Source organism: Melanostigma gelatinosum (genome assembly GCF_949748355.1).
Source record: "Melanostigma gelatinosum genome assembly, chromosome: 7".
Lineage (NCBI taxonomy): Eukaryota > Metazoa > Chordata > Actinopteri > Perciformes > Zoarcidae > Melanostigma > Melanostigma gelatinosum.
The window spans coordinates 11,697,991-11,721,520 of record NC_136640.1 but is presented as its reverse complement, the minus strand read 5'-3'; the positions used below and the strand labels follow the sequence as shown (position 1 = coordinate 11,721,520).

Genomic DNA, 23,530 nt, shown 5'->3' with positions numbered 1-23,530 from the left:
CTTATATCTTGCATTGGTGAGCTTCTTGTACTCAAGCTCTGGTCCTTGTCTGGGTCTACCAGCTAGAGCCCATGATTTGAAGGCTTCACAGGCTTCAGCACGATACTCAGCTACATACTCGTTCCAGCCAGGTTTGATGTTACGGGTCTTATTATGATGCTTGTAGTAGAGCTTGCTGTCTTTATACAGAGCACTTACTATATCATTGTACATGAAGCAGAGATCTCTCCTATGCACCACATCCTTACAGTTAACGTCAGTACACACAGCTGCATCTCTAGCTAGATGAATATGACTGAAGGACTGGTCTGTACCAGCAGAATACACTAAGACGTCCTCTTCAGTGAGAGTTGACCAGTCAAGTTTTTCTGTGTTGACACTATTTCCATTTCTAGATAGCGCCGGCAGATGTTCAACATTTATCGACATAGCAAAAGGTATATGATCAGTTGTTGCTGCTCCATAAAGAATAAAGATTTAGAAACCTCCTGAGAGAGAGAAGAAAGAGAAGGAAATGGAGAAAGAGAGACATGTATCAAGTTAAATGGTCAGTTGGAGAGACCGCAAGAGGCTGCAGAGCACGTAGCAGGTCATGAGAAGGTTACAGCGGGATGTGTTGGCCAGAGGTGGAGCGGGCCAGAAGCCGGCTCCAGCATGACTCAAAGCAAATTGTTCTCATTGTTGAATCCACTGCTGCTTTGCTAAATTCGTTGCTCAAGAATAGATTTGCCTCAGACATACTAGCACACTCATTATGTGTTGTGATGAAGCTTGTCGGCTTGATGCCAGAGTTGGAACTGAGCTGTAAAAGAAAGATGCATGAAAGAATCTGAGACATTCTTTCAGTGACTGGGATTTACCGTAGTTGTGCCTGAAGGAGGACATTTCTTTTCCTCATTTTGTTTTATGCCATCTTCATAAAATCATAAAACAGTAATCCCATCAACATAACTTGAAAAGGTGTATTTTTTTTACTGTTTAGTTCTTGTTTTCCATTACTTTAACAGAAGTAACAGAAATCCCTCCCTAGGTGAATGTGCTAGCTGCCCATAAAACCCCGGCAGATTAACTGAAATAGAAAGCATGTGTCCCAACCAATCCCTTTTTATCAGCGTAGATTACATTTGCTGCAGCATTAAGAAAGAATTGCCTCAATAGAAAGAATTGATTAAGTTTATAGCTCAGGTAGAGAATACTCTATATGTTTAACACCACAATCCGATTCAGTCGGGCCTGAGAACACATTGCTTTTATTAGCTCCGTCCAACCAGAAGTAGTGAATTTTGTAAGGCAAACTTTTTTTTGAACTTTTGAGGATTTATCGGATTTGTTTCAAATTTGATCGGTATAACCGTTGGACTAATAAGATGCTATTTTGCGAAGGAATGCTTTAAAGCAGGGGTCTCAAACTCATTTTCACTCCGGGCCACATCAGCATCATGGTCGCCCGCAAAGGGCCGGTTGTAAATGTAACTACTCGTAACATATTGTTAAATAACTCTCTGCATTCACAGTTTAAAGTAGTCTTCAATGTGCTCACAATACATTTCCATGTTAAATGTACAGTAACCAGCCAAAGAGCTGCTTCTATGACTGTGTTTAAGTATCTCATAATTTTGACTGTCAATCTCATAATTTTGACTTTCTATCTCAGAATTATAACTTTCTGTCATAGTTATGACTTTCTATCTAATAACTTCGACTTTCTATCTCATAATTTCGACTATGGTGATATTTTTATTATTATTAGTTAAAAATTAAAAAAAAAAATATATATATATATTTTTTAAACTTTTTTTTTTTTTGCTGGCGGATACGCGGGCCACATAAAATGACGTGGCGGGCCGCATTCGGTCCGCGGGCCGGGAGTTTGAAACCCCTGCTTTAAAGGATTCAAAAGATCCATTTCAGATTTGGTCAGCAGAATCTCAAGACCTTCTAGATTGACAAGCTTTTGTGTTTTGGTTGAACAGCGTGATGTGGCGTTCTCTAGCACCCCATATCAGACACAGGAACTGATATTGAACGCCTTATTGCAATTTCCAATATTCATGAAATTTCAGAGCCTTCTCACTGTACGTCATGTAATAGAACATACAACGACCGCCACTTCCCTGAAATTATTGTTCGTCACTGTTTTAATTCATCATTTCAATTTGAATTATCTCATTTCCCTATTACATCTATTCAGCAGCAGAAGCCACAGCTCAAACCGTTTGTTCGTTGGATGTAAATCAACAGGATCCTTGGTTGCAGTATATTTTCTTTAACCTTGGATATGGATTTTTTTAATGGTGTCCTCCTCCCACACATTCTTGTACCATGTTCTCATTTGTGTGCATTTCTACATCCGCATTGTGAATCTGTCTGAATCTATAAACAGTTAAATCTTCCAAACATGCCCTATAGTACACCCTTTCCAATTTTCTAAATTATCATTTCAGCATTTACAGCCAGATTGCTTTTTTAAATAAACTTTCGTCAGGTGTCCTTGTGTCAAGGTCCTCAGGGAGGAGCCGATCAACAGAGGCGATCCTTTTTATACCCATTCTTTCCCCAGTATCTGAGGCAACGCTGAGTGCCTGGAATATCTTAGAGACATACACAGACACACGCTCGCGCACTCTCGGACACACGCGGATACTGCATGGACGCCACTTCAATTTGCAAGAAATGATTTGAGCTGTGTTATTTACACAAGACTTCCTCCAGTTAAAGAGGGAATGTGCTCGTTCAATTTCTTTCTCTTTTGGATTGGATTTATTCATATCCTCGTCAACGCTGCTCCTATGTTTATTACGGCAATCTGCTTTTTCCTTTCCCTCCCCTTTTCTTTGCTCTCACCCCATCTCTGAGAACACTATTGCTCAAGCTGCCCCCTCTGCTGTGGATGCAGATGCACTCAATTCAATTTTTCTCCGCTGCTGCAATGTGAGGGAGGGAAGGGAGGGGGAAGGGACAGGTACAGCGAGGTAGAGGGGGGGGGGGGAGAAAGGGGAAAATGTAAAGGGGAGAGAGGTGTGGGCTGGTGCACAGCAGGTTGACAGATACAAGACTGCCTCCACTCTTTTTCTCTCCTCCGAGGACAGTATCATAGGACCGGATGTAGCTCAGCACACCACGACATGGCTTGGATCTCTTTCTCTGCCTCAGGCTCCAGCAGAGATGAGTGCATCTTAACCAGGACTGATAGACGTGCAGGGTCTAATACGCAGGAGCTGGTGCTTGAGCTCCTGCCACTAAGGTTAAAGTAAGTCGAGAGACATGAGGCGGCGCTCTGATCTCCTCCAGCTGTGCAGTTTAAACATATTTCAATCTTTGACTCTGTTTGTGTGAGCTAGAGAGCCAGACAGATGCACAGACAGAGAGCGAGAGAGCGAGAGAGAGAGTCTGCATTAGAGGAAGAGAGTTACAGTGTTACAGCTGTGTGATTGCAAACAATAATTACTGCAAAATTGACATAGCAAGAGGTGTTCATTTTAATCAGGTGTAAAGGTTCTCCAGATGGCCTCCTAAAACAAGGTGTTCTGGTGTTGTGCATAATTCTGCAAATTAAGTTTTGCCATGAATCTTTTTTGATGCGTTTTTATCAGGGACGGCATTTCATAAGAGCTGATAATTCATAAATGCCAGTGAAATTTAACATAAATGCCTCTGATAGTTGTCAACAAAGGAAATATACAATATTGACTATCAAGACAAAGACTAGAATGGAGACTGGAATGGAACGTTTTCTTTTGCCAGCAGGGGAAAATCAATATAAGGTGTATAAAGCCAGTGTTTATTTGTTAGTGTGCAAGGCATCTGTTTGATTTCCTTTTTCAAATGAAATTGTCCCTGAATCACAGCATCTCTGAGGATCAGATCAAGGGACTGTTGCGCCTTCTGCTCTTGCCTCTTTGTGTTTATTTCATTCAGTGTTTTATCTGTTGTTATCCATGTCCCGCTAACAGTATTCAAAAGATCACCAGGACTGAGCATCCCACTGCGGTTTGTTGTCAGTGTTATACTGCCGGAGATGATGTGTGTTTTGAATTTTTTGTTCATTTGTGAGTTGATGTTTCCAGCCACTGGATTTGCAGCATGCCAGACCACGTTAACTTCTGAGGATCATCCATTAAACATGATTTCTCCTTCACCTTGTTTATGTGCCCCCCCCCCCCCTTATTTCTGCTTATTTCATTGTGCAGGGAATTTAGACTTTGGATTCATCTGCCTGGAAGCACAAATTGAAAGAGTGATTTCAGTATCATCTTTTCTATCACTTCCTCAAGCAACCTTTTGCATTCGCTTCGTATTTTTTTATGCTCAGTCTTTCCTCAGGGTAGCTCCTTCTTTTCAGTTGCTTTAATCTCTCTTGTGTAAGTGATACACTCTGCTCAGCGTACACTGAGTTTTATTTTTGTATCATATCACGATGTAAAGTGTGTTTAGAAAAAAATGTTATGATGAAGGAAACTGTTATATAAAGTTCCATGCACATGCCCTGCTGCTAATGTCAGTGATGCTCAGTTGCAAAGCGGTGTCTCAGTGTATGAGCGGATTTGTCGCCACCAGTTTATTGTATACAAAGCTGTCTCTGATGTCCTTCGTGCTGCAGACAGTCCTGGAGGTCAGAGATGCTGTGAATCGTGAGAAGAAGCAACTCGTCTGCGAGCAAAAGAGTCAAGTCTCTTCTATTCGATTTCTTCTCATTACATTTTCATTTAATTTACTTGAATTCGGTTGGAAACTAATCACACTGTGATGAATGTAATTAAATGTATTTCCTCTGAAGTAGAATGGGTTTGATACTGAATATCAAACCTTGTGTAAGACCAACATTTGCATGCATATACTGTATAAGCTAATATGATCTGACTTGGTTTTTTTTTTTTCCTTCAGTGCAGCAGTGCTGGAGACTGTGTCAGCTGCATGATACAGCTGTTGATTTAAATGTGTGGGACTAGGGGAAAGCTGGGCAGCGTTGCTTACAAGACATATTACTCATCTTGTGACATATTCTCCCGAAAGACCGCTCTGCGGTTTTTGCTTCTTTTCCTGCATCTTGATTTACTCAAAACTCAAAAATCTAAGACAAGGATTTGGATGCAACTGCCTTCTCCTGAGTGGATACAAAACACATCGGTGTTACACGAATTAGAGGCAGAGTGGGTGTGGCAAGTCAAAGCGAAGCATATTGACTTGTAACTAATAACTAATAAATCCTATTGAATCGTCATCAATCTGTCACGGGCTGTGGTGGCGGACCCAAGCGCAGACAGGGAGTAGAGAGTGTAAGGGTTTTATTCCGGGAGGACACAAAGGGAAAAATGTAATGGAGAAGTGGGGAACCGAGGGTGAGGGTGGGAAACCGGGCAGGCAGACTGGGGAGCCAGGAGGATGATCCAAACACGGAGGTTGTAACAACGATCTGGTTGAAGAGTGGATGCAAAACCGGGGTAGATAACCTGTTGAGTAGATGAGTTGATGGAAGGCAGCTAGACTGGACAGGTGAGGTGAATGAATCGCAATCAGGAGGGAGCCGTGAGGAGACCAGGTCGGAGCCACGCCCATACCACACACACAAACACACAGAGACACAGGAAACACCTGTCTGGCCGTGACACAATCGGCTCAAAGGTGTCTTCCCTGTGCTGAATGTGGGACTACGGATTAAAATTCATAATGAATCTGTCGAAGCAGAGACTCACATCACTCGTCGGCATCCTCTGTGTGTCTCGAGTTTTCTTCTTTGGTTGGTCTCTCAGAGACGTACAGCAGTCCCCTTTCATCTTTTGTTTTTTCCAGTTTGCACTTTGCAGGCTGGAGATGGGGAATAGATCAAAAGCAGAATGGATGAGCTGCTTTGCAAGATCCCCCAGTCTTAACGGATTTCAAGGCTGGGTGAGACTGTGTATGGGTTGCTTGGCTGGCTGTGTGTATGTGTGTGTCTGTGAGTGTGTGTATGTGTGTCTGTGAGTGTGTGTATGTGTGTAATATGTATGTACATGCAAATTGATGTGCGTGTGCGTGAGTGCCTCTGTGCCTGTGTGCCTGCAAGTGTGCCTCTGTGTCTCTGTTGTTATCAGGCTGCACAGTGCACCCTTGAAATGCTACCAAGGCTCCCATAGATGCATTGTAACCTTATAGGTATTGTTTTTATTCATTCTCTCACATAGACAGGTTCATACTCTCACTCTGTTCTCCCAGAAGTCTTGTTAGATTGTTGAATGGATACTAAACTTTCAGAAGAAAAGAGACCAAAAGAAGCTTGTTAGGATTGGACGGTGGTATTGAGCGATTTGGAATTGAAACACACCCCAAAGGCCTCGCTCTGCCCCCAGTGTTTAGAGTACGTCTCCACCAACATGGTCACTAGAGATGTAGACATTTGGACGGTCGGTAGGATTGGGGTGGACAGGCTGAGCGGGGACTGTGGCTGCGAGGGCATCCATTGTTGGCTGTCTGCTCTACTGGGGATGCAGCACTTGGTGAACACGCAGCGCTGCTTTGACGATCTGCTCTGACAGAGTTTGAATCTCATTACTGGGATCCAACAAGCAGTGTCATTATTCACCATGAGGCCAAATAATGAATAGGCTGACTAGCTTTGGAATAAATTTCCAGAAATAACGTGAGGCGTGTGTTTTGTATTCAGAAGAAACACGGCACAAAACACAGTATAGATTTTATGAAACCACTTTTTCAAAGTGTTGCCAGGTCAACTTTTCCCACGCTTGCTTTTCTCCACTGTCAGGGATGAGAGACTTCTTGATCAGCAGGAAATAATAGCAAGAATACCACAAGTCTGTATAGCTCCTTTTTCTTCAATCAGCACGAGAGTCACGACGGTGTGCTTTCCCTCATCCTCTCTTTACTGTGTGGCAGTGCCAAACACCTACACCTCCACCTGTGTCTGTCTAGCCCCTGACGTTTGCGGACGGCGCCACCCTGATTATTCTCATTCCTGTTGATGAGTCATACCAGAGAGAGCCTCTGTTATAAGAGAGCCCAGTTTTCCCACTCACTATTCCGTAGAGGAAACCTGCATAACAGTTCCTCACAAGTACACTATGCCTTTTCTTGTGAGGCAGAGTCGATGTGCTTTACGTGTAACTGTCCTCGCTTTCGTTTTAACTGGGCGCTGGCTGCTGATTCAACCGGCGGTAATGTCCGCCGATGGGTAGAAACAGCATCTACTTCAGCATATTTTCGTCAAGCTGAGAGGACATAACGTTGCTAAAAGAGCCATAAAAGTCCATCCTCAGAGGCCCGTGAAGATGTTTTGCTAAACTGCAATTCACACAGCCACAAACAGACATGCACACATGCAAGCATGCAGCCGGAAACTCGCACACACACACACATTTCCGTTTTGACTCGGACTCATTTTCACCGCCGTGACACCTGAATGCTTTCGCCTCGGTGTGAATGGGCTGTTTGACATTATGCTTGATAGTGGTACCGCTTGCTTCTCTCATATATGATGAATGTGTCTGCCTGTGGTTCGTCGCAGCGCAGTCTCTCGCCACATCCTATTGCATAATGGCATTTTTCTGACAGGAAAATCAGCCAATCCTGACGCTTCAATGAGCAGCCTCCCTAATCTTATCCTCGTGCTGTAATTCCAGGTTGCAGAATGAACTCTGGGTAATCCCTCACAGGGAGCGTCGTTCCACTTGTTGTCACTTTCCCCGACCAACTCTCTCTTTTTCCTGGCTCTCTCACTCTTTCTCTTTATTTCGCTCTCACATAAACTCTCTCTCTCTCTCTCTCTCTCTCGCTCTCTCTCTCTCTCTCTCTCTCTCTGACTGTCTGTCTTTTCTGTCTCTCAGTTGCTGTCTATTTCTCTTGTTCTCTCCGCCTTATGTTCTGGCTCCCTAGCTGGCTGCTCCTCATACTTCCTCATTGATTTTCTTTCCGTTTGCCAGCCTCACCGCACCTCCTCAGTAAGTGATTGACATTCCCCTGCATCTTTCTCTTTCTCTCGGTCTTTTCCTTTTGCTCCTCTCCTATTCCCCGATCTCTTATTCTACCTTATTCTTCCTCCTGCCTCCCTGTTTCTCAGTCAAATAAATAGTGCACACTGCTCGTCAACCATCTGAACTTTGTCTGAATTTGTTCAGTGGTTGTAGACTACTGCACAGTAGTTTTTTGCTATAATTGCAGTGTAAATACCAAATTAATGACACTGCAAATGAGAAACATCAAGTTACAGCCTTTTATATTGTTCACAAAGAGTCTTGTATATGGCAGTATGCAACGTCGTGTCTCTATCATGAAAGCTTATGAGTCTAATAGCTTCTTGGGTTGTGCTGCGGTTAATAATGCGGTTTTATGTAATGTTTTAATGGTGTTGCTTCACCAGATTTAATGCAATGGTTAAGGGTCCCTTCACTTTAGAGTCTGCGCAACCTACATAATTATAACAAAATGTGCTTCAATGCATATGACATATAAGATTACTGATGTTCTTTCGTGGCCGTCAGCTTAATTAATTAATATTTCATCAATTTCATGAGTTGTATATTGGTGTATCTCCAACTTTTAGAAACTCTGTTGTCATCTTTTCAGCCTATTTATGCTATGTAATGAGTAGCCTCTCATTTTTATTGCACAAACCAATAATAAAAAAAGGAATGTATTGCATGAAGTCTTGCAAAGAATAATTACAGCATTAAAGGTTTTCAGTCTTTTTGATGAATGTCAGAGTGTGTTTGCTCCCGAGCGTGCTTCCCTGATGTGTACATCTTCCTTATTGTTAGTCCAAGTGAATCGCAGCCAGCTCTATTTTCTCCCCCTCCCAGCTCAAAGAGAATTGATGGCAGGGGCATCAAAGAGCCAGTTCCTCCCCCGCCAGCATCTGCTTCTTCTCTCCTTCCTGCTCACAGCTCCCTCATCTCCCTCTTCTCCCCTCTCTCTCTCTCTCCACCTCCTGTTCCTGGGCAAGAGTCACAATGCCACCCCATCCCATTACCCTCTCAGTCATCCCCATGCTCAGACCACTGGTGACGCCTGCTGAGCCCGACCAAGTCACAGACTCACCTCCCACCACCTCCACAGGCTCTGACAACTGATTGTGTACTCTGATTGCTGAACACCATATTCCAGGTCTGGGTCGTGCCGCAGTGTGTTCACATGTTCTCCGTCTCTGCTCCTTGAGGACGTCATCAGCAGAGTGTGGAGGGTGTTGCGCAGGGGGGTTGGGTAGATGAACAGATATCTATTTGTGTGAGCAAGGTGCTGTTTCTCCCAACAAGTACACCAGAGGAAATGGGAGGCAAGATCTTTTTGATCATACTCTCAAAGGAAATCTTTGATTCCGGGTGCTCTCTCTTCCTTTTGGTTATTATATCACACATCAGAATTCATCATCAGTGTTCGGAGAGTGGTTAAACGGCTTTCAAACGCAGGCTCTGATCAACATGAATGGGTTGTAACCTCTTGAGAATTTTTGACAATTTAGCCTTGAAACGACCAAGATTGGGGAGCTTTGTTTGCTGACGTTTTTTCTTTTTCATATCAGACTTCAATTGCTGATCTGCTAACAGTTCATCCTTTCTGGTCTCCAACCAACAGGAATATTCCCAAAGGTGTTCTAGCATGTAATCAGAGAACTCCTTCCAGTGGCATGGATTGAATCACACCAACGATGTATTGAGGCTAAATTATATGTTGTATTCTCTCATTTATTCCTCCCACATAACATTCATAATGGAGGGAGGTTGATTATTATGATAAGGGATATTACTTCTACAGTCTTCAAGACCGGGGTAGCAATGTTTACATAATGAGGTAGATTACACAGTTTGAATGTAAATGACCAAAAACATTGTTTTAAATTGTCATCATTTTGTTTCTCAGTGAGCCTAACAGGTCATTATAGTTTGGCATATTTAATGAACACAAAGACACACAGCAGGAACCACAGTGGGCAGGATGAGCTCACGTTCTTAAAATCCTCCTCATATATTAAATCTAAACAGGAAATAAGTTACACAAACAAATAAAAAGACAGATTTTGCATATTATCTTGATCTTGATTTATCTCGAGGTTATCTTCAGTGCAAGCAACTGCTGTGTTTGTTATTGACATTGAAATTGCGTGTTTCCGCACCAGCTGCATAAATTAAATGATGATGAGCCACTGTGATAAGTAAAGCTAAATTGTTTTGCTGACAGCTCTGCCCGTGTTGTGCCACCAGTGTCGCATAACGCTGACCATGTATTCATCAGCAACGATGTATCGCAATTTTGAATGAATAATACAGATATCATACAGCACAACAGCACAGTTGAATTGGTTGTCACTGGAAAAGTCAAAGGTCTGTTGTCGTGTCAAAACTAAGAAAAACACTGATTTCATGAAGCTCCAGGGTTGCAGAGTTTTCCCAACCGTTAGAGGAGCCGTGTAACTCCATCAAGGTCAGAGCGTACCAACAGCCATGTTTTTTGTTTTTGTTTGTTTCCTGTCATTAAGATAAGATGGATGCAAGAAAGACGAATGTGCACCTGAAAGTAGCAGGAAGCAAAGCAGATGCAGAGACGTCATGGTGTTGACTGTTGACAAACTTTGGTCGATCAACTAGAAGATTAACGAAACAGGAGATGGCAGAGACAGATTGAAAGGGGATGGGAGGAAAGACACCATGTGAGGTGGAGTTGTGAATCCCCACTCGAGCTGTAATGAAAATGAGAATGTGGCTCTGCGCCACAGGATTTGCCGGAAATTGGTTTAATGAATGCATTCTGTTGCCTCTGATTGAACACGTGCCCTGTGTTTGCTCCTCACGGAACCACACGCACGTCTCCGTTTCCTCCTGCAGCCTCGCTCACTCTCGCTTTCACCTTGTCTCACAACATGGTAATCTGTCCACTGCTTTCTTTCTGTCTTACACTGTCCATCGTGATCGTCGTACTGATTGTCCTCGAGAGAATAGGGGGACAATTAAGTACAGATTGCTTCTTTTGACCTTTTCCAGCTGATGGACTTAGTGACGTGTGTGTGTGTGTGTGTGTGTGTGTGTGTGTGTGTGTGTGTGTGTGTGTGTGTGTGTGTGTGTGTGTGTGTGTGTGTGTGTGTGTGTGTGTGTGTGTGTGTGTGTGTGTGTGTGTGTGTGTGTGTGTGTGTCACTCTCTTGCAGATTGGCCTGTGGCACTCTGAAGATGGACTGTCCATGGAGAGAAAGCTTCCATCAATCAATTTGACGGACACCCTCTTCAACACTACTCTAACCATCACAACAATACTAGTAAGTGCTACTGTTTGCATGCTGATACTGTACGCGCACATCAGCAGCTGTCCGTGTCATTTTATTAGCACAACGCCGCGGCTGATCTACACGGGGCTGACATTCTGTGGTTGATGGACAATTACCATATCAAAAACCCATTTTGTATTTTCAGATCCACACTCAGTCCTCGTGGGATCAGAGGAAGTGCTGCTGCACTTTTTGTTTTGCCCCGAGTACTTCAGATGAGGCGACATCACAATGCATCAGCTAATAATTCCACTTGTCAGCCATTCTCAGTTTATAAGTTTTATTGGAGAATAAATTAGATGACGCTTTACACCCAGGGCACCTAAAACATCTCATTCTTGTATTAATGAAAAGGTTTATAGAGCTTCAATATGCCTCAATCAAAACTAGTTTGTACGGCGTTTTAACCGACCTCATCTGAAAGCAAACATGTTCATAGCTGCTCTGAATTTATTTATTAGCATCTCAACATGGTCAGTTGTGAGTCATAAGATGTTCACTGTAATTCCTTCTGGATAAAAGTGTTTCGCAATAAATAATATGACAAAGGAGGAATGGTGAATGTCACCTTCAACACTGAAATACATTTCAAACTAATATCGAAGCAAAGCACAAACGTCGCTGCAACTTTGCACAGTTATACTCGTCGAATGTAGACTGCTAGTATAAGCCTGCCATTGGACGCCTATTTCAGTTCTCCTTCCCTTCATTTTCTTGCTATCTGCGTTATCTATTTTGCAAGGTTACCTGCTGCATCCTGTGCTTAGCTCCGCCCCAAGACGATTGTGATTGGTTTAAAGAAATACAAACAAGCCAGATCGTTTTCCCCCCATGTCAGAATTATAACGTGTGGAGCCAGACCTTTCTCCAGCGCTGACACAACGCTGTGGAAGTAGTCAAATATTCTTGACTGATCGAATTATTAACAGTGATTAATTGCTCAACAATTAATGAGCTACCTGTTGTAATTAGTAAAGCAGATGTGTCAGGAATTTCCCAAACTAGTAAGAAGACTATAATGCTGTTTAAAAGCTTGACTTTTCTGTTTTACAGTAGCTTTGATATCACATCAAAGGTGATGAGTGGATTCATGTTGGAACTACATGAAACCATTCAGCTCCTCAGTCGGCTGCATGTGTTTCATGCCTCTCTTCTTCCCTCGATACACACAAGCACACAGAAACACACAAAGCTGTCACTCGCCCAGCTCCTCCTCCTCGCTGATGAATCAGACGATAAGATAAAAGTAGCTTGTAAGCAGAGGCAATTGGCCCAATGTGTTTTTCTGAGTGGCTGGCTTATCAGCTGAGGAGCCATGGGAATGAGGGAAGGACATATTGCCACATTTCGCCACTGAACAACCCACTGGCCTCATTGAGACTTATTGGGATTCAGATGGAACGGTTCGTTTCACACTGGAGGGAAAGCGTGCTGCGGGGGGGGGGGGGGGGGATGGAGATTTGTGTGTGTGTTTGGTTTGAGGGGGAGTGCAAATGAGACAATATTTTCACAACACAGAAAGAGGGTGTGACAGAAAGAATTGGCCGAGCACAGAGCTTTGATTTGATATCACTTTGGAGATATAGAGTCCCAGGACCAAACTTCGGAAGCCACCACGGAGCAATTTTCAGCGCCTATCAAAGCTCATTCATCATGGTGTGATTGCCATGTCGCTGTTATCTCGATTGTGGGCGGGAGATGAGCCACAGCTGAAAGCCTCCATAAGAATTCCTTACCAGTAGCAGTGGCCTGGGAGACTGTGTGTGTTTGTGTGCAATTGCAATTGCATTTATGTGTGTGTGTGTGTGTTCAGTATATCTATGTGTGTTTATGTACACACTTGACATGTGCACCTGGACTTCACCGGGCAGTTTCATTACACCTAAACAGGGCTGTCATCTTCCCCCTTCAATTTCACTAACAGCTCGGGGGGGGGTTGAATTGATTACCACGTTACTGCAAGGCCAAAAACCATGTGTTTTTGTAAGCATTGATTGAGTTTGTTCCCTCGTGCAAAAACATTTTGGTATTCTTATGATTACTTTCTCTCACTCTTTTTAGTTCGGTGGGCCACGTCAGGTTCAGCGAACGCTCCTTACTTCAGATAACTGTGTGAAAGACCAGCGTAAACATAATGAACACCACTTGTGCATTTACAAGTCATGAGAATTGTAAATGTCCATAATAAACGGCCCAATAATACCATATAAGGCTGTGCGTCCTACCCGATATGTCCTATAGTGAAGTCCTGTTTTTAGAGGTCCATAAAGGCACTTAACGCTGTTAAATATGATGGACTTTCTATCATTTTCACAGCATCAGCAGCAGAATTAAGCGACCTGTTAAAGGCTAGGAATGGGGGAAAAAATGATTTTAATGCCATGTCATATCAGGGTCGTATTCTCACTGAAATATCGGAGAAATGGTTCGATATGCAAAACGTCTCGCCACAGCAAGGCTATCAATGACTGCAACGGGGGGCTCACATAATTGAAGATGCTCATATTTTATTATATCAATTGCCAAATTAAATGAATGATGATATCGTTAGGCTATATGAATACTTTCAGAATTTTATTAACCAATAAATCAAATCTCAGGATAATGCCAACATAATTATAAAGTATAATTTATATCGGGTTTTAAAACTTGAAATTGCTTCAAAGTAATGAACTATACAACACACTAGTGAAAAATGTAGGTTTGGATAACAGCAGACTAACTGCAAATGACTCCTACGAAAGTTCTGGACCGATCGTAAACTGTGCTTGTACTGAACAGAAAATGAATAAATACGAGAATATTGGTGAGTGCAGCAAGTTCTCCTAAAGAACAAATCTGTTTGTACAAGTGGTTCTTGCATGAGGGAGGTCTAATGTCTTTGTACCCTCAGTAGCCACAGCGATGCAATAGAAAAACAGTCTGCCGTTGCATTGTGTTTTATGTATTCTGATACACAGTAGCTTGTCAAGCAGTAGAAAGAGTGATTTGTTTGATCTGATCACAAGTGGAAAGCTCTTAGAAAAATGGTGTGATATTAAAGTGAGATAACAGGCAACACATTTCCAAAAAGCCCATAGATATTATAAAATATTTTTTGGGGTTTGGTTGGCCCGGAACACGCCAAGGAAGAGACCCAGTCTGTATTGTTTCGATTTTGACTTCTTCTTTTAAATTCCAGCAGACTGCCTCCAGCTGGTTAAAAACAACAACGCATTTGATTTTTGCAAACGGAAATCATTTAAACGTTGATCTGCAAATAGAGCGGGAAAGTGAGATCTGATCACACGTTCTCAAGATGCATGGGGAGATGCATTTTAAGGACGTGTGTGAACTGAAGTTGTTAGAGCTGTTCCTTTGTGATCGTATCACCCAAGACAAATGGGTATGGTATGAACAAGGCCATATTTTAAAGTGGAGCTAGTGGATCTTGGGTGATAATGATGATGACGATCATCCAATTTATGATTCCAAGGTTAAATGGAGTCAGGGAGCATCAATAGGAATAACTCAACTTGCAAGCAAATATAATAGCGTCCAAGCACCCGATAAACGGGATGTGTGTGTCCTCCTTGCAACAGCTGACCACCAACACTTCCCAATAAAAAGACACATTCAAATTTTTAACTCAACATTAATGTTTCAAAAAAAATAATACTCATCTCATCCAAGCATAAATCCACTAAGTCTACACACACACAACACACACACACACACACACACACAGCCCAAGTCACATTGATGAGCAGATATTTTTCACTGGCTACATGCAAATACATGCGGTTATTACACAACCACCAAATAATTAATAAACAGCCTTGGGTCTTAACACAGTATAGCCCTCATTTAATTATCCCAAACTCATGCTCAGTGCTCTCAGAATTTGGCACTCTTTGTTATTCCTCATTTCTGAAATAAATCACATGGAGCAGAGCTTTACGTGAAGGACTATTTGGTGCCAGCTTTCTGTCATTGTTCGGGAATCATACCGTCTACATATTTGAATCCCAGTTCAAGACCCATTTTCCTTGTTAATACCTGAAATCTGCTTTGAGTGCCTTCGGTAGGAGCCACTTTCTGCCTTTGTCAACTAGAATTCTTGTTGTCATTCCTGCACACTACCCTTGTGTTACTGAGTGCTGTCATTTCCACTCACATACACAGTGCACATAAAGCCGACTGATAAAAGCAGACACAGAAGCAGATTTGCAGGCACAAAGGCTCAGCAGCACTATGTGCATGCGCACCTGAATCCGCGCCCACAGACACAAGATCTGTCCCCATTTCTTGAAGTCTGTGTGTACTTGTTCTCGCTCTGGTTTCACCTCATTTGTATTGAAATTGCTTTCTAAAAAAATGGAAATGACCTGGCCCTTTTTCTAATGACCTGGTATTTGTCAGAGTATTGTCGGAGCCTCTGTGGCTCTTCTTCAAACAGAACTACCAAACCCTGTGAGAGAATTATATCTCAGCTGCCAGTTTTGCGGGGCTCCGGACAGCAGGTTTTTAAGGATAAGAAAACAGTTGAGGAAAGCGAGGAGGGTTGTGTGAAGACATCTTGAACACCCTGCGGTTTTAAAAGGGGAAACTCCACTGTGGTGTCTGAAGTTGAATATGAACAACACCCACCGGTGCACCTGGCGCTCTGCGTCTGTATGTGTGTGCGTACATGCACTTTCTTGTGCATATGCAAGAGAGTGTGCTTCTTCCTCCGAAGTTATCAGTCCACAACCAGACTCCTCATGGCCTGGGAATAAGAGCTGCTTTAGAAGTCTGCATTTCTTAAAGCTTCAAAACGTATAGCTTTATTGCAGTTTTGCTGTGGTGTGCAAAATAAGGTAGATGGGGATACCCTTGTGATTTTGCCGTCATGGAACACAGCACTTTCATACCCCTGGATAGATTTTTCATACCTTTTATGTCGTTATTTTTACATGATTTTGTTCTCAACTTCACAGAAGGCTTCTCGTGGAAGTGGTTAGTGATTTTTCTTTCAATGTTTGGTGGAAGTTTTTGGATGAGTATAAACTGCAGGAAATATATCGGCTTTCAATAGCAGTTGTGTTTCCATGTCTGCAACGCAGCACAGATCGAATGAATTAACAGGCACATTTGACTGGCCATTTGTTCTAACAGAATTGCAATGCTAGAAAACAGCTATGGACCATCTCGTCAGCTAATGTCAGTCCCATACACTGTCACAGGAAATTAATCGGGACACATTTGCAATGTTTACGTTTACAACTGTGAAATGGTCAATAGGGCGACGGGAGCTCAGCGAAAGAGGGACAAATTGAAACCAAAGAAAGTGACAAAGACAACAATAAAAGCGTCCCCGTGGTATTGATCTCTGTTGGGTTTTTTCTGGCGTGATTGATGGATGTGTGCTAGGTCTGCTTTTATTAGTCTGTACTTAACCAGATCAACACAGAGGGATGGAGGGAAGACAATATACAAAGGCAGTAGTTTCTAGCCTTAGTCCAAGAGATCGAGCTTCCTCATGACGGCAGCCTTTTGTTAAAAATATAAAATCCTTTTCCCATACGCACACATATCAACAAGAAGCTGGAAAATGAATTTTGCTGAATTAAATCTCGTAGTATAGGACACAAACACATTCATCCAGGCACCCTACTGGCTCTCTCTCTTTAGTTCATGTGAAGAGCTGTTCAGTGACTGGAGCAGGCTTTTCTTCATTTCTTCCCTGTCCCTCTGTCCGGCTCGCGTTATGTACAAAACATCTATAAAAAGCTAACCTCTGCTACACTGTTGCAGAAATCGGAAGGAGTGAAATCGTCTGACTTGGTCTGGCTTGACTGCAAGTCTGTGCTGGAAAAGCTTCAGCAGTCTGTGAGCTATGAAATTAGCATTTATATTGTGCCCCATGTATGCTGAAACATGATGCATAGACATCACGGAAGGCCAGTGAGGTACGTGGCTGTTTTAACAATAATAATAATACATTTTATTGATATTGCGCTTTTCATGACACTCAAAGACACTTTACATTAAAATCATCATATATAAAAACAATACACTAAAAACAAAGTACACAATAATAGTCACGCATTAAAAGCAGTTTTGAACAGGTGAGTTTTGATTTGTGATTTGAATGTGGAAAGGTCAGTGCAATCTCGGATGTTTTTGGGGAGAGAGTTCCAGAGGGAGGGGGCAGATATGGAGAAGGCTCTGTCGCAACGTTTTAAGGAGTCAATGAACAGACAAACAAGTGTACTTTTATAATTTGTACTTTCAGGCTAATTATATGATCTACTTTTATCATTGTCAATTAATCCCATAAATAGACTAAAACCCACAATGCTTTAAGTCGTCAACAGCCTGTCCACAGTCTCCTCCTGACTTCAACCAAAGCACTGTTTCATAAACCTAACCACACGAGTGTCACAGTCTTGCACTTTGTTCACTCATCATCCCACCCGACTACCTCCGTCTGACTTGTGTGGCGTACACAAATGTAGCGCTTCCTCCACTCAAACAACGTTGCTTGTAAACATGATCCAAAATTACTTTTACAAGCAAAATGCAATTAGGAAAACTAATAATATTGCATAAATATAATTTCTCGGAGGCAGGTTTGGGAATTGGTGAGTATTTACGGCACTTTAAACGCAATGAACTCAAAGTAAACTACACTGCCTCTGTTCACTGTCACGAGGAAACATGTCACAGGTTATTGTTGACTATACAGTCTGTTTCATCGAACTATGAGCCTGGCTAGATCAATTGAATCCATATGCAGATTCCAGGTGCAGAGATACGTAGACATAGTCGATCAGTAGTCATTCTATTCTCAGTCTTATCGCAGCAGAGCAGGCGGCTGTGGTTTCTACTGTCCAGTGATGCAGCGAGAGAGAGAGAGAGAGAGAGAGAGAGAGAGAGAGGCAAAGCTGTACAATCCTGTGTCAAAGTGATCTGAACTCCCCCCCCCCAACCTCTGTACGCAGCCACGGGTGGAACAAAGTGGTTGCTATGACAACAGGGCAAGTTGTCACAGTAACAGTTGTGCCACCTGATGTGCACCAAGTTCTCAAATGTTGCTGATTTCAGCGGAGGCTACGATTCTTCGTGGCTTTCGCTGTGAGGCAAATCAATTGCCAGTCAACCAGCTACCAACACAAATAAGTATATCCAGCTGTGGAGATGACAAAACTATTTCACTTCTATTCCAGTCCTGAAAATACACAACACTGCTTATGCTTCACCCTCCTGGAAGCTGTCACGGGGACTTTGAATGGATTTTCACACGTGCCTGTGGTGAATTACACACACCCCGCTGTACGTAATTCTGTCAACACAAGTAGTCGACAATCTCTTGAACAAGCTCGTGGTTAAACAAAGATTTGTGAGCTGGTATATATCTTGCATAAGCACATAGACGTGTTGTTACACTCGGTGTTCTTTATTATCTTTATTATCTGCTACAATAACAACAACAAAGTTTCCTTTTTCTTTGTTTATTTTAAAACTGTATCAGCCCATGAAAGTGCTTGGACTTGTTAATCGCTGTTATCTGATGTCATGTCGCCAAAGTAAGGATTCACTGATTCGCTGGATTCACGAGCTGAGTACCTGAGATAGAACAACAGCAAAGTAGCACATAACGCTGTCTGTTTTATGATGTATTGAGCCCAAGCACACCAGTCTGACAGTTGCATTATTTGAAAAGCAGCGCAATAAGGGGGAGGGGGGGGGGGGGGGGGGGCTCCAAAATACATCACTGTTGGGCTCTTTAAATCTCCCTACAACATCGAGACATAAATAAACAGACAGCCGAACAGAGAGTTGGTTCTCTAAAAGGCAGGTTGTAAATAAGTGTGTGTTTGGGTGTGGTGAGAGGAAAACTGCTTTTGTTTCTTATCCACTTTTTGCCGGATATAACAGATTGGCGTCTGACTGTTCCTGATTTTAGTGTCTGGCTCTGCTTCAAATCCACAAATCTTTCATTGGAGGCAGTAAACCTGGTGTGAACAATGACCTCCAAAGGACATATGGGATGCTTATATCATTATTCCTGACAGTCAAATATTTAGTTCGGTTCTGTAAAGCAACCATTAAACATTAAAGACGTGCTGAAGCTATTTAGTGCTTACAGAACGTTGTGGATCATTTTTAGAAAGAATTGTCAAAATTGAAGTAACACCAAGATATTCTAACATTTCCCATAATGCAACTCAGTGGTCCATTTATTTTATATTTGCACAAGCTGAACTCTCAGACAAGTAATCTGAATCGTGCAATCCAGTATGAATTGTGTTTGCTGTGACTGTACTATGACATGATCTCGTCTGTGCTCCGTCTTGCTTTGTCACACAATTTTTTTTATAGACGGTCAGTTGTGCATGAACTGTCTACGATGCAAACCATGTGTGTTTTTCAGGAGAATCCGTATGTGATGCTGCGGCAGAACCACCAAGAGCTGGAGGGAAATGACCGCTACGAAGGCTTCTGCGTGGACATGCTGAAGGAGCTGGCAGATATTCTCAAGTTCAAGTATCGCATACGGCTGGTGGGGGATGGACTGTACGGGGTTCCTGGAGCCAATGGAACGTGGACCGGCATGGTGGGAGAGCTCATATCAAGGGTATGAGGAAAATAAATACACATGCACAGCCTGTAAACAAGCCCTACAACCATAAATCATGATTTTTATAACGTCATGTACACGTATAAGCACACCAGTGAAGTACTTGCTTCAGGCATTCACATACACAAACAGAAGAAAGTATCGTTCAGCTTTCATATAGTTCACAGCTTGCGGCTTTCCTTTATGTCATCCATTTTTCATTCAGCAGTTGTTTCATCGAAAGCATTGTATTTTCCAAAACAGTCACAGCTTGTTGGTGGCTTGTTCCCTCTCAGCGCCTGTTCCTAAGCCTCCTGACCTTAAAAGACTTTCCTCCTGAATCGCTCTGTGTTGTTGCTGTTAAATCTCTGAGGGAGGTGTTTCACTCCTCCAGCTACACTGTATGTGGTTCTTAAACAGGCAGATAAGGTTATATCATGCCCAGTTCACACTACATGACTTCAGCACCGATTTTCTACTCGCAGACAGTTTGGAGCTCCCCAACAATATCCCTCAGAGGCAGGATTTGACTTGGAAAAAAGACCACCCTGGCATGGGCCGGTCAGACAAAAAAAAAACTCTTGTGTTGGCCCAAAAGGCACATCATGATCTGCCCATCCGGAAATTGGCCGGCATGCCTGATGGCCAGTCCACCTCTGGTCAGAGGCAAATCATTGTTGGTTTGGCGTTCACAAATTAGCACTGGAGCATTATGTGTGAACTGTTTAAAGACATGAGCCAAAGCAGCCCAGACCATCCATTATCTTTAACATGCTTATCCTGTTCCGGGGTCGCGGGGGGGCTGAATCCGATCGCAGCTGACATTTGCCAAAGGCAGACTACACCCTGGACAGGTCGCCAGACTATCGCAGGGCTAACACATGAAGACAGACAACCATTCACCCTCACATTCACACCTACGGGCAACTTAGAGTCATGAATGAACCTCTTTGGACTGTGGGAGGAAGCCGGAGACCCTGGAGAGAACCCAAGCTGGCACGGGGAGAAGATGCAAACGCCACACAAAAGGGCCAACCCAGGATCGAACCCCGACTGAGGCGACAGTGCTCGCCGCCACACCACCATGCGCCCCCATCTTAGATATGTAGCATGTTAAATATCTGGACCGGTCGGGGAGTCTGTCGGGGGGGTTCAACCAATGAGAGCACAAGACACTGGCTGAAAAAACGGATGTTGGAGGGATTGTCTGTAACAAAGGAACTTTACTGTATGTGTAGCATTTACAACGGACACCAAAGTTGTTGCACTTAGAGAAACAAATAGTGAAGATGTGTGGAAACAGGCTAATTTGTGCCGACAGCAAGAGTAACGATCATGACTACAAGGAAGGTTCGGGCCGATTGTTGAGGGAGTGAAACAGAATGAAAAATAGTTAAGAGGAAGGCTGGGGTGAGGAAGAGGAAAACAGGAATGAAGTAGAAAGGGATTGAGCCACTCCTAAGAGGTGATCTGTCTTAATACTGTGGGCTAATGGAGGGCAAAGCCATTAAGTATGTAAAGGAAGGAGTTCCTGCTCTTGTTATTGTCACAGCCTGCCACCGCCTTCATCCCCTGTAAGTTGCCTGCAGAAGGCTGACCTTCAGAAGTGTCATGGTTAAAGGCAAGGCAGGGGGCGGACAAAAAGGTCGAGACGCACTTGAGAGACATTTGTCACAGGATGGGGGACATCTGGAGGGATGCTCCACAGTGGACAGAAAGGATTGAGCTTGTGTGGATAAAGGCTTAGAAAGGGATGGGGAAGATGCAGAGTAAAAAAAAAGATTGCGACAAAAGACAAAGGAACAGCCACGGTTGCAAGTTTAATGGATAAGCTGAAAGGATAGGAGATATATACTCCGTAGCAGCAAAGGAGGACAGCCTTAGGTTCTTCCGGACAACAGATACCTGTGTCCCTGCCAGTACCATTTACACTGAACAATACTGAACAGTTTGAGGGTGATTGGTTTGACGGCTGTCAGGCTGCCTGAGCTAACAATGAGACCAGACATGCCGGGAGGAATCCTGACTGTACTTAGACCGAGGTCTAAGTACAGTACGTCCTGGTTCCTTAATCCACTGTGCTGCAGTTAGAGAACAGAGGCATCTCCAAAGACTGAACTCTTAAAAGTCAAATGCTACATCCTAGAGGGTCATGTTTAATTCATCTTTCACATTTGCAAGTTTTATTTAGTCTTGATGACTAATGATTGAAAGCGAGTTGAAACGGGTATGATGCAATATTGAACAGCCAACATTGCAGTGTGTGTGTTTTTTCAGTTTCTCTAGAAAGCACAACAGCCGGCAGGCAAAGGAATCCAGCAATCAATATCAATATTCTATCGTCACATAAATATTTCAGAGGCTGTTACGACCGTGTGTTCGTTTTTTCAAAGGATCGTGACTTCCTTTGTTGGAATTGCCTGGATGGTCGTTCCCCGCGTGTGACTTCCTCCCGGCACTGGGAGCAGGCGATCAGATTTTCAAACGGCGGAGAGAGAAAAAAGACGAGGCGGGGGCCGGGGACAGCTGATGATGGAAGGTCAAAGCCTGCGGGCTGAGGCGAGGGCAGCATGGAGACAGTAGGCTGCAGTGTGGAGTGTGGAGGCTGGGGCGAGGTTAAAGAGGTGGACGTTTTGAAGTGTCACACACTAATTGGAGCACAGACAGAGCAGGGCTTTTCAGGTGAAGCTCTAAATGTGTCCTGGTAGCATTTCAAACCTGCTCTAAAGGTTAAAATAATTATGGAAAAAAACATCCATTTTCACATCACACCAAAATGGACATTGTCGCAAAAACACTCTTTCATGCATGCCAGATGCCCCTCTCCCTGTCTCTCTTTCCTGGAGATACAAACAGTGTTTTGTGGATTTTGAGTGGCGTCTGCGGTGCAGCAGCGCAACTCCCCTCTCCTTACTCTCATCCTCCCATTCCTCTCTGTCTCCCCAATCCTCTCAGTTCTCCTGCAGCAGACAAAGAGCAATGCGTTGCTGCTTTCACTCTTTGCCCCTCAGGGGGATGAAAAATCCCTTGCAGTTGCACTTTGCTGGCCTGTATTATTAGCAGGGAGCTGTCCCGTATTCAGCGAACATTGACCATTTCCATGTGGGCTCATGTGGACACATCGTGCCAATGCTGAATTATCCTCAACACACATCGTGCTATTGGCGGACAAATAGGCTATGGGATACAAAAGGGCATTATTGGGGAATTAGCATCTAGTAGCCCACTTCTTATATCTTCCTTTCAAGCTCTTAAATGATGTCATCAACGCATGTCACGTCCTCACAGCTATGTTCACCATGCCTTTGACTGTGTGTTGATCTGATTTGATTGTACTCGCCCCCGCCCCCGTGTTTCAGAAAGCTGACCTGGCAGTCGCAGGCCTCACCATCACAGCAGAGCGTGAAAAGGTCATTGACTTCTCCAAGCCCTTCATGACCCTCGGCATCAGCATCATGTACCGTGTCCACCTGGTGAGTTACCGGCCCTCCAAACACACACGCACACACTCTAACCGATCGAACCGGCTCTCATACTGCTTGCGGACGTACCACAGCAGGCTGTCAGCTTTGTTTAATGGCTGGGAAAGAACCACTCTCTCTTTTGGAGTGTAGAGTCTAACTCTCTTAATCGGTCCAAATCCTTCCACAAACTCACTTCTTTTGCGCCTTATCACCTCTTTTACCTCTTCCATTTCCCCTGC

At 43.4% G+C, this 23,530-nt stretch overlaps 1 protein-coding gene across 2 annotated transcripts in view; it reads left to right on the top strand.

Annotated features, from left to right (window-relative positions):
• The window catches only part of grik4 (glutamate receptor, ionotropic, kainate 4), a gene marked incomplete at its 5' end in the record, with an annotated part of 129,517 nt that overhangs the window by 91,741 nt on the left and 14,246 nt on the right, over positions 1 to 23,530 (top strand). For both annotated transcript variants that reach the window (XM_079272652.1, XM_079272651.1), the window contains 3 exons: positions 11,127 to 11,234; positions 19,642 to 19,845; positions 23,187 to 23,300. In XM_079272652.1, the coding sequence (XP_079128778.1) occupies positions 11,127 to 11,234; positions 19,642 to 19,845; positions 23,187 to 23,300 (426 nt within the window). The remainder of the gene's footprint in view (positions 1 to 11,126; positions 11,235 to 19,641; positions 19,846 to 23,186; positions 23,301 to 23,530) is intronic.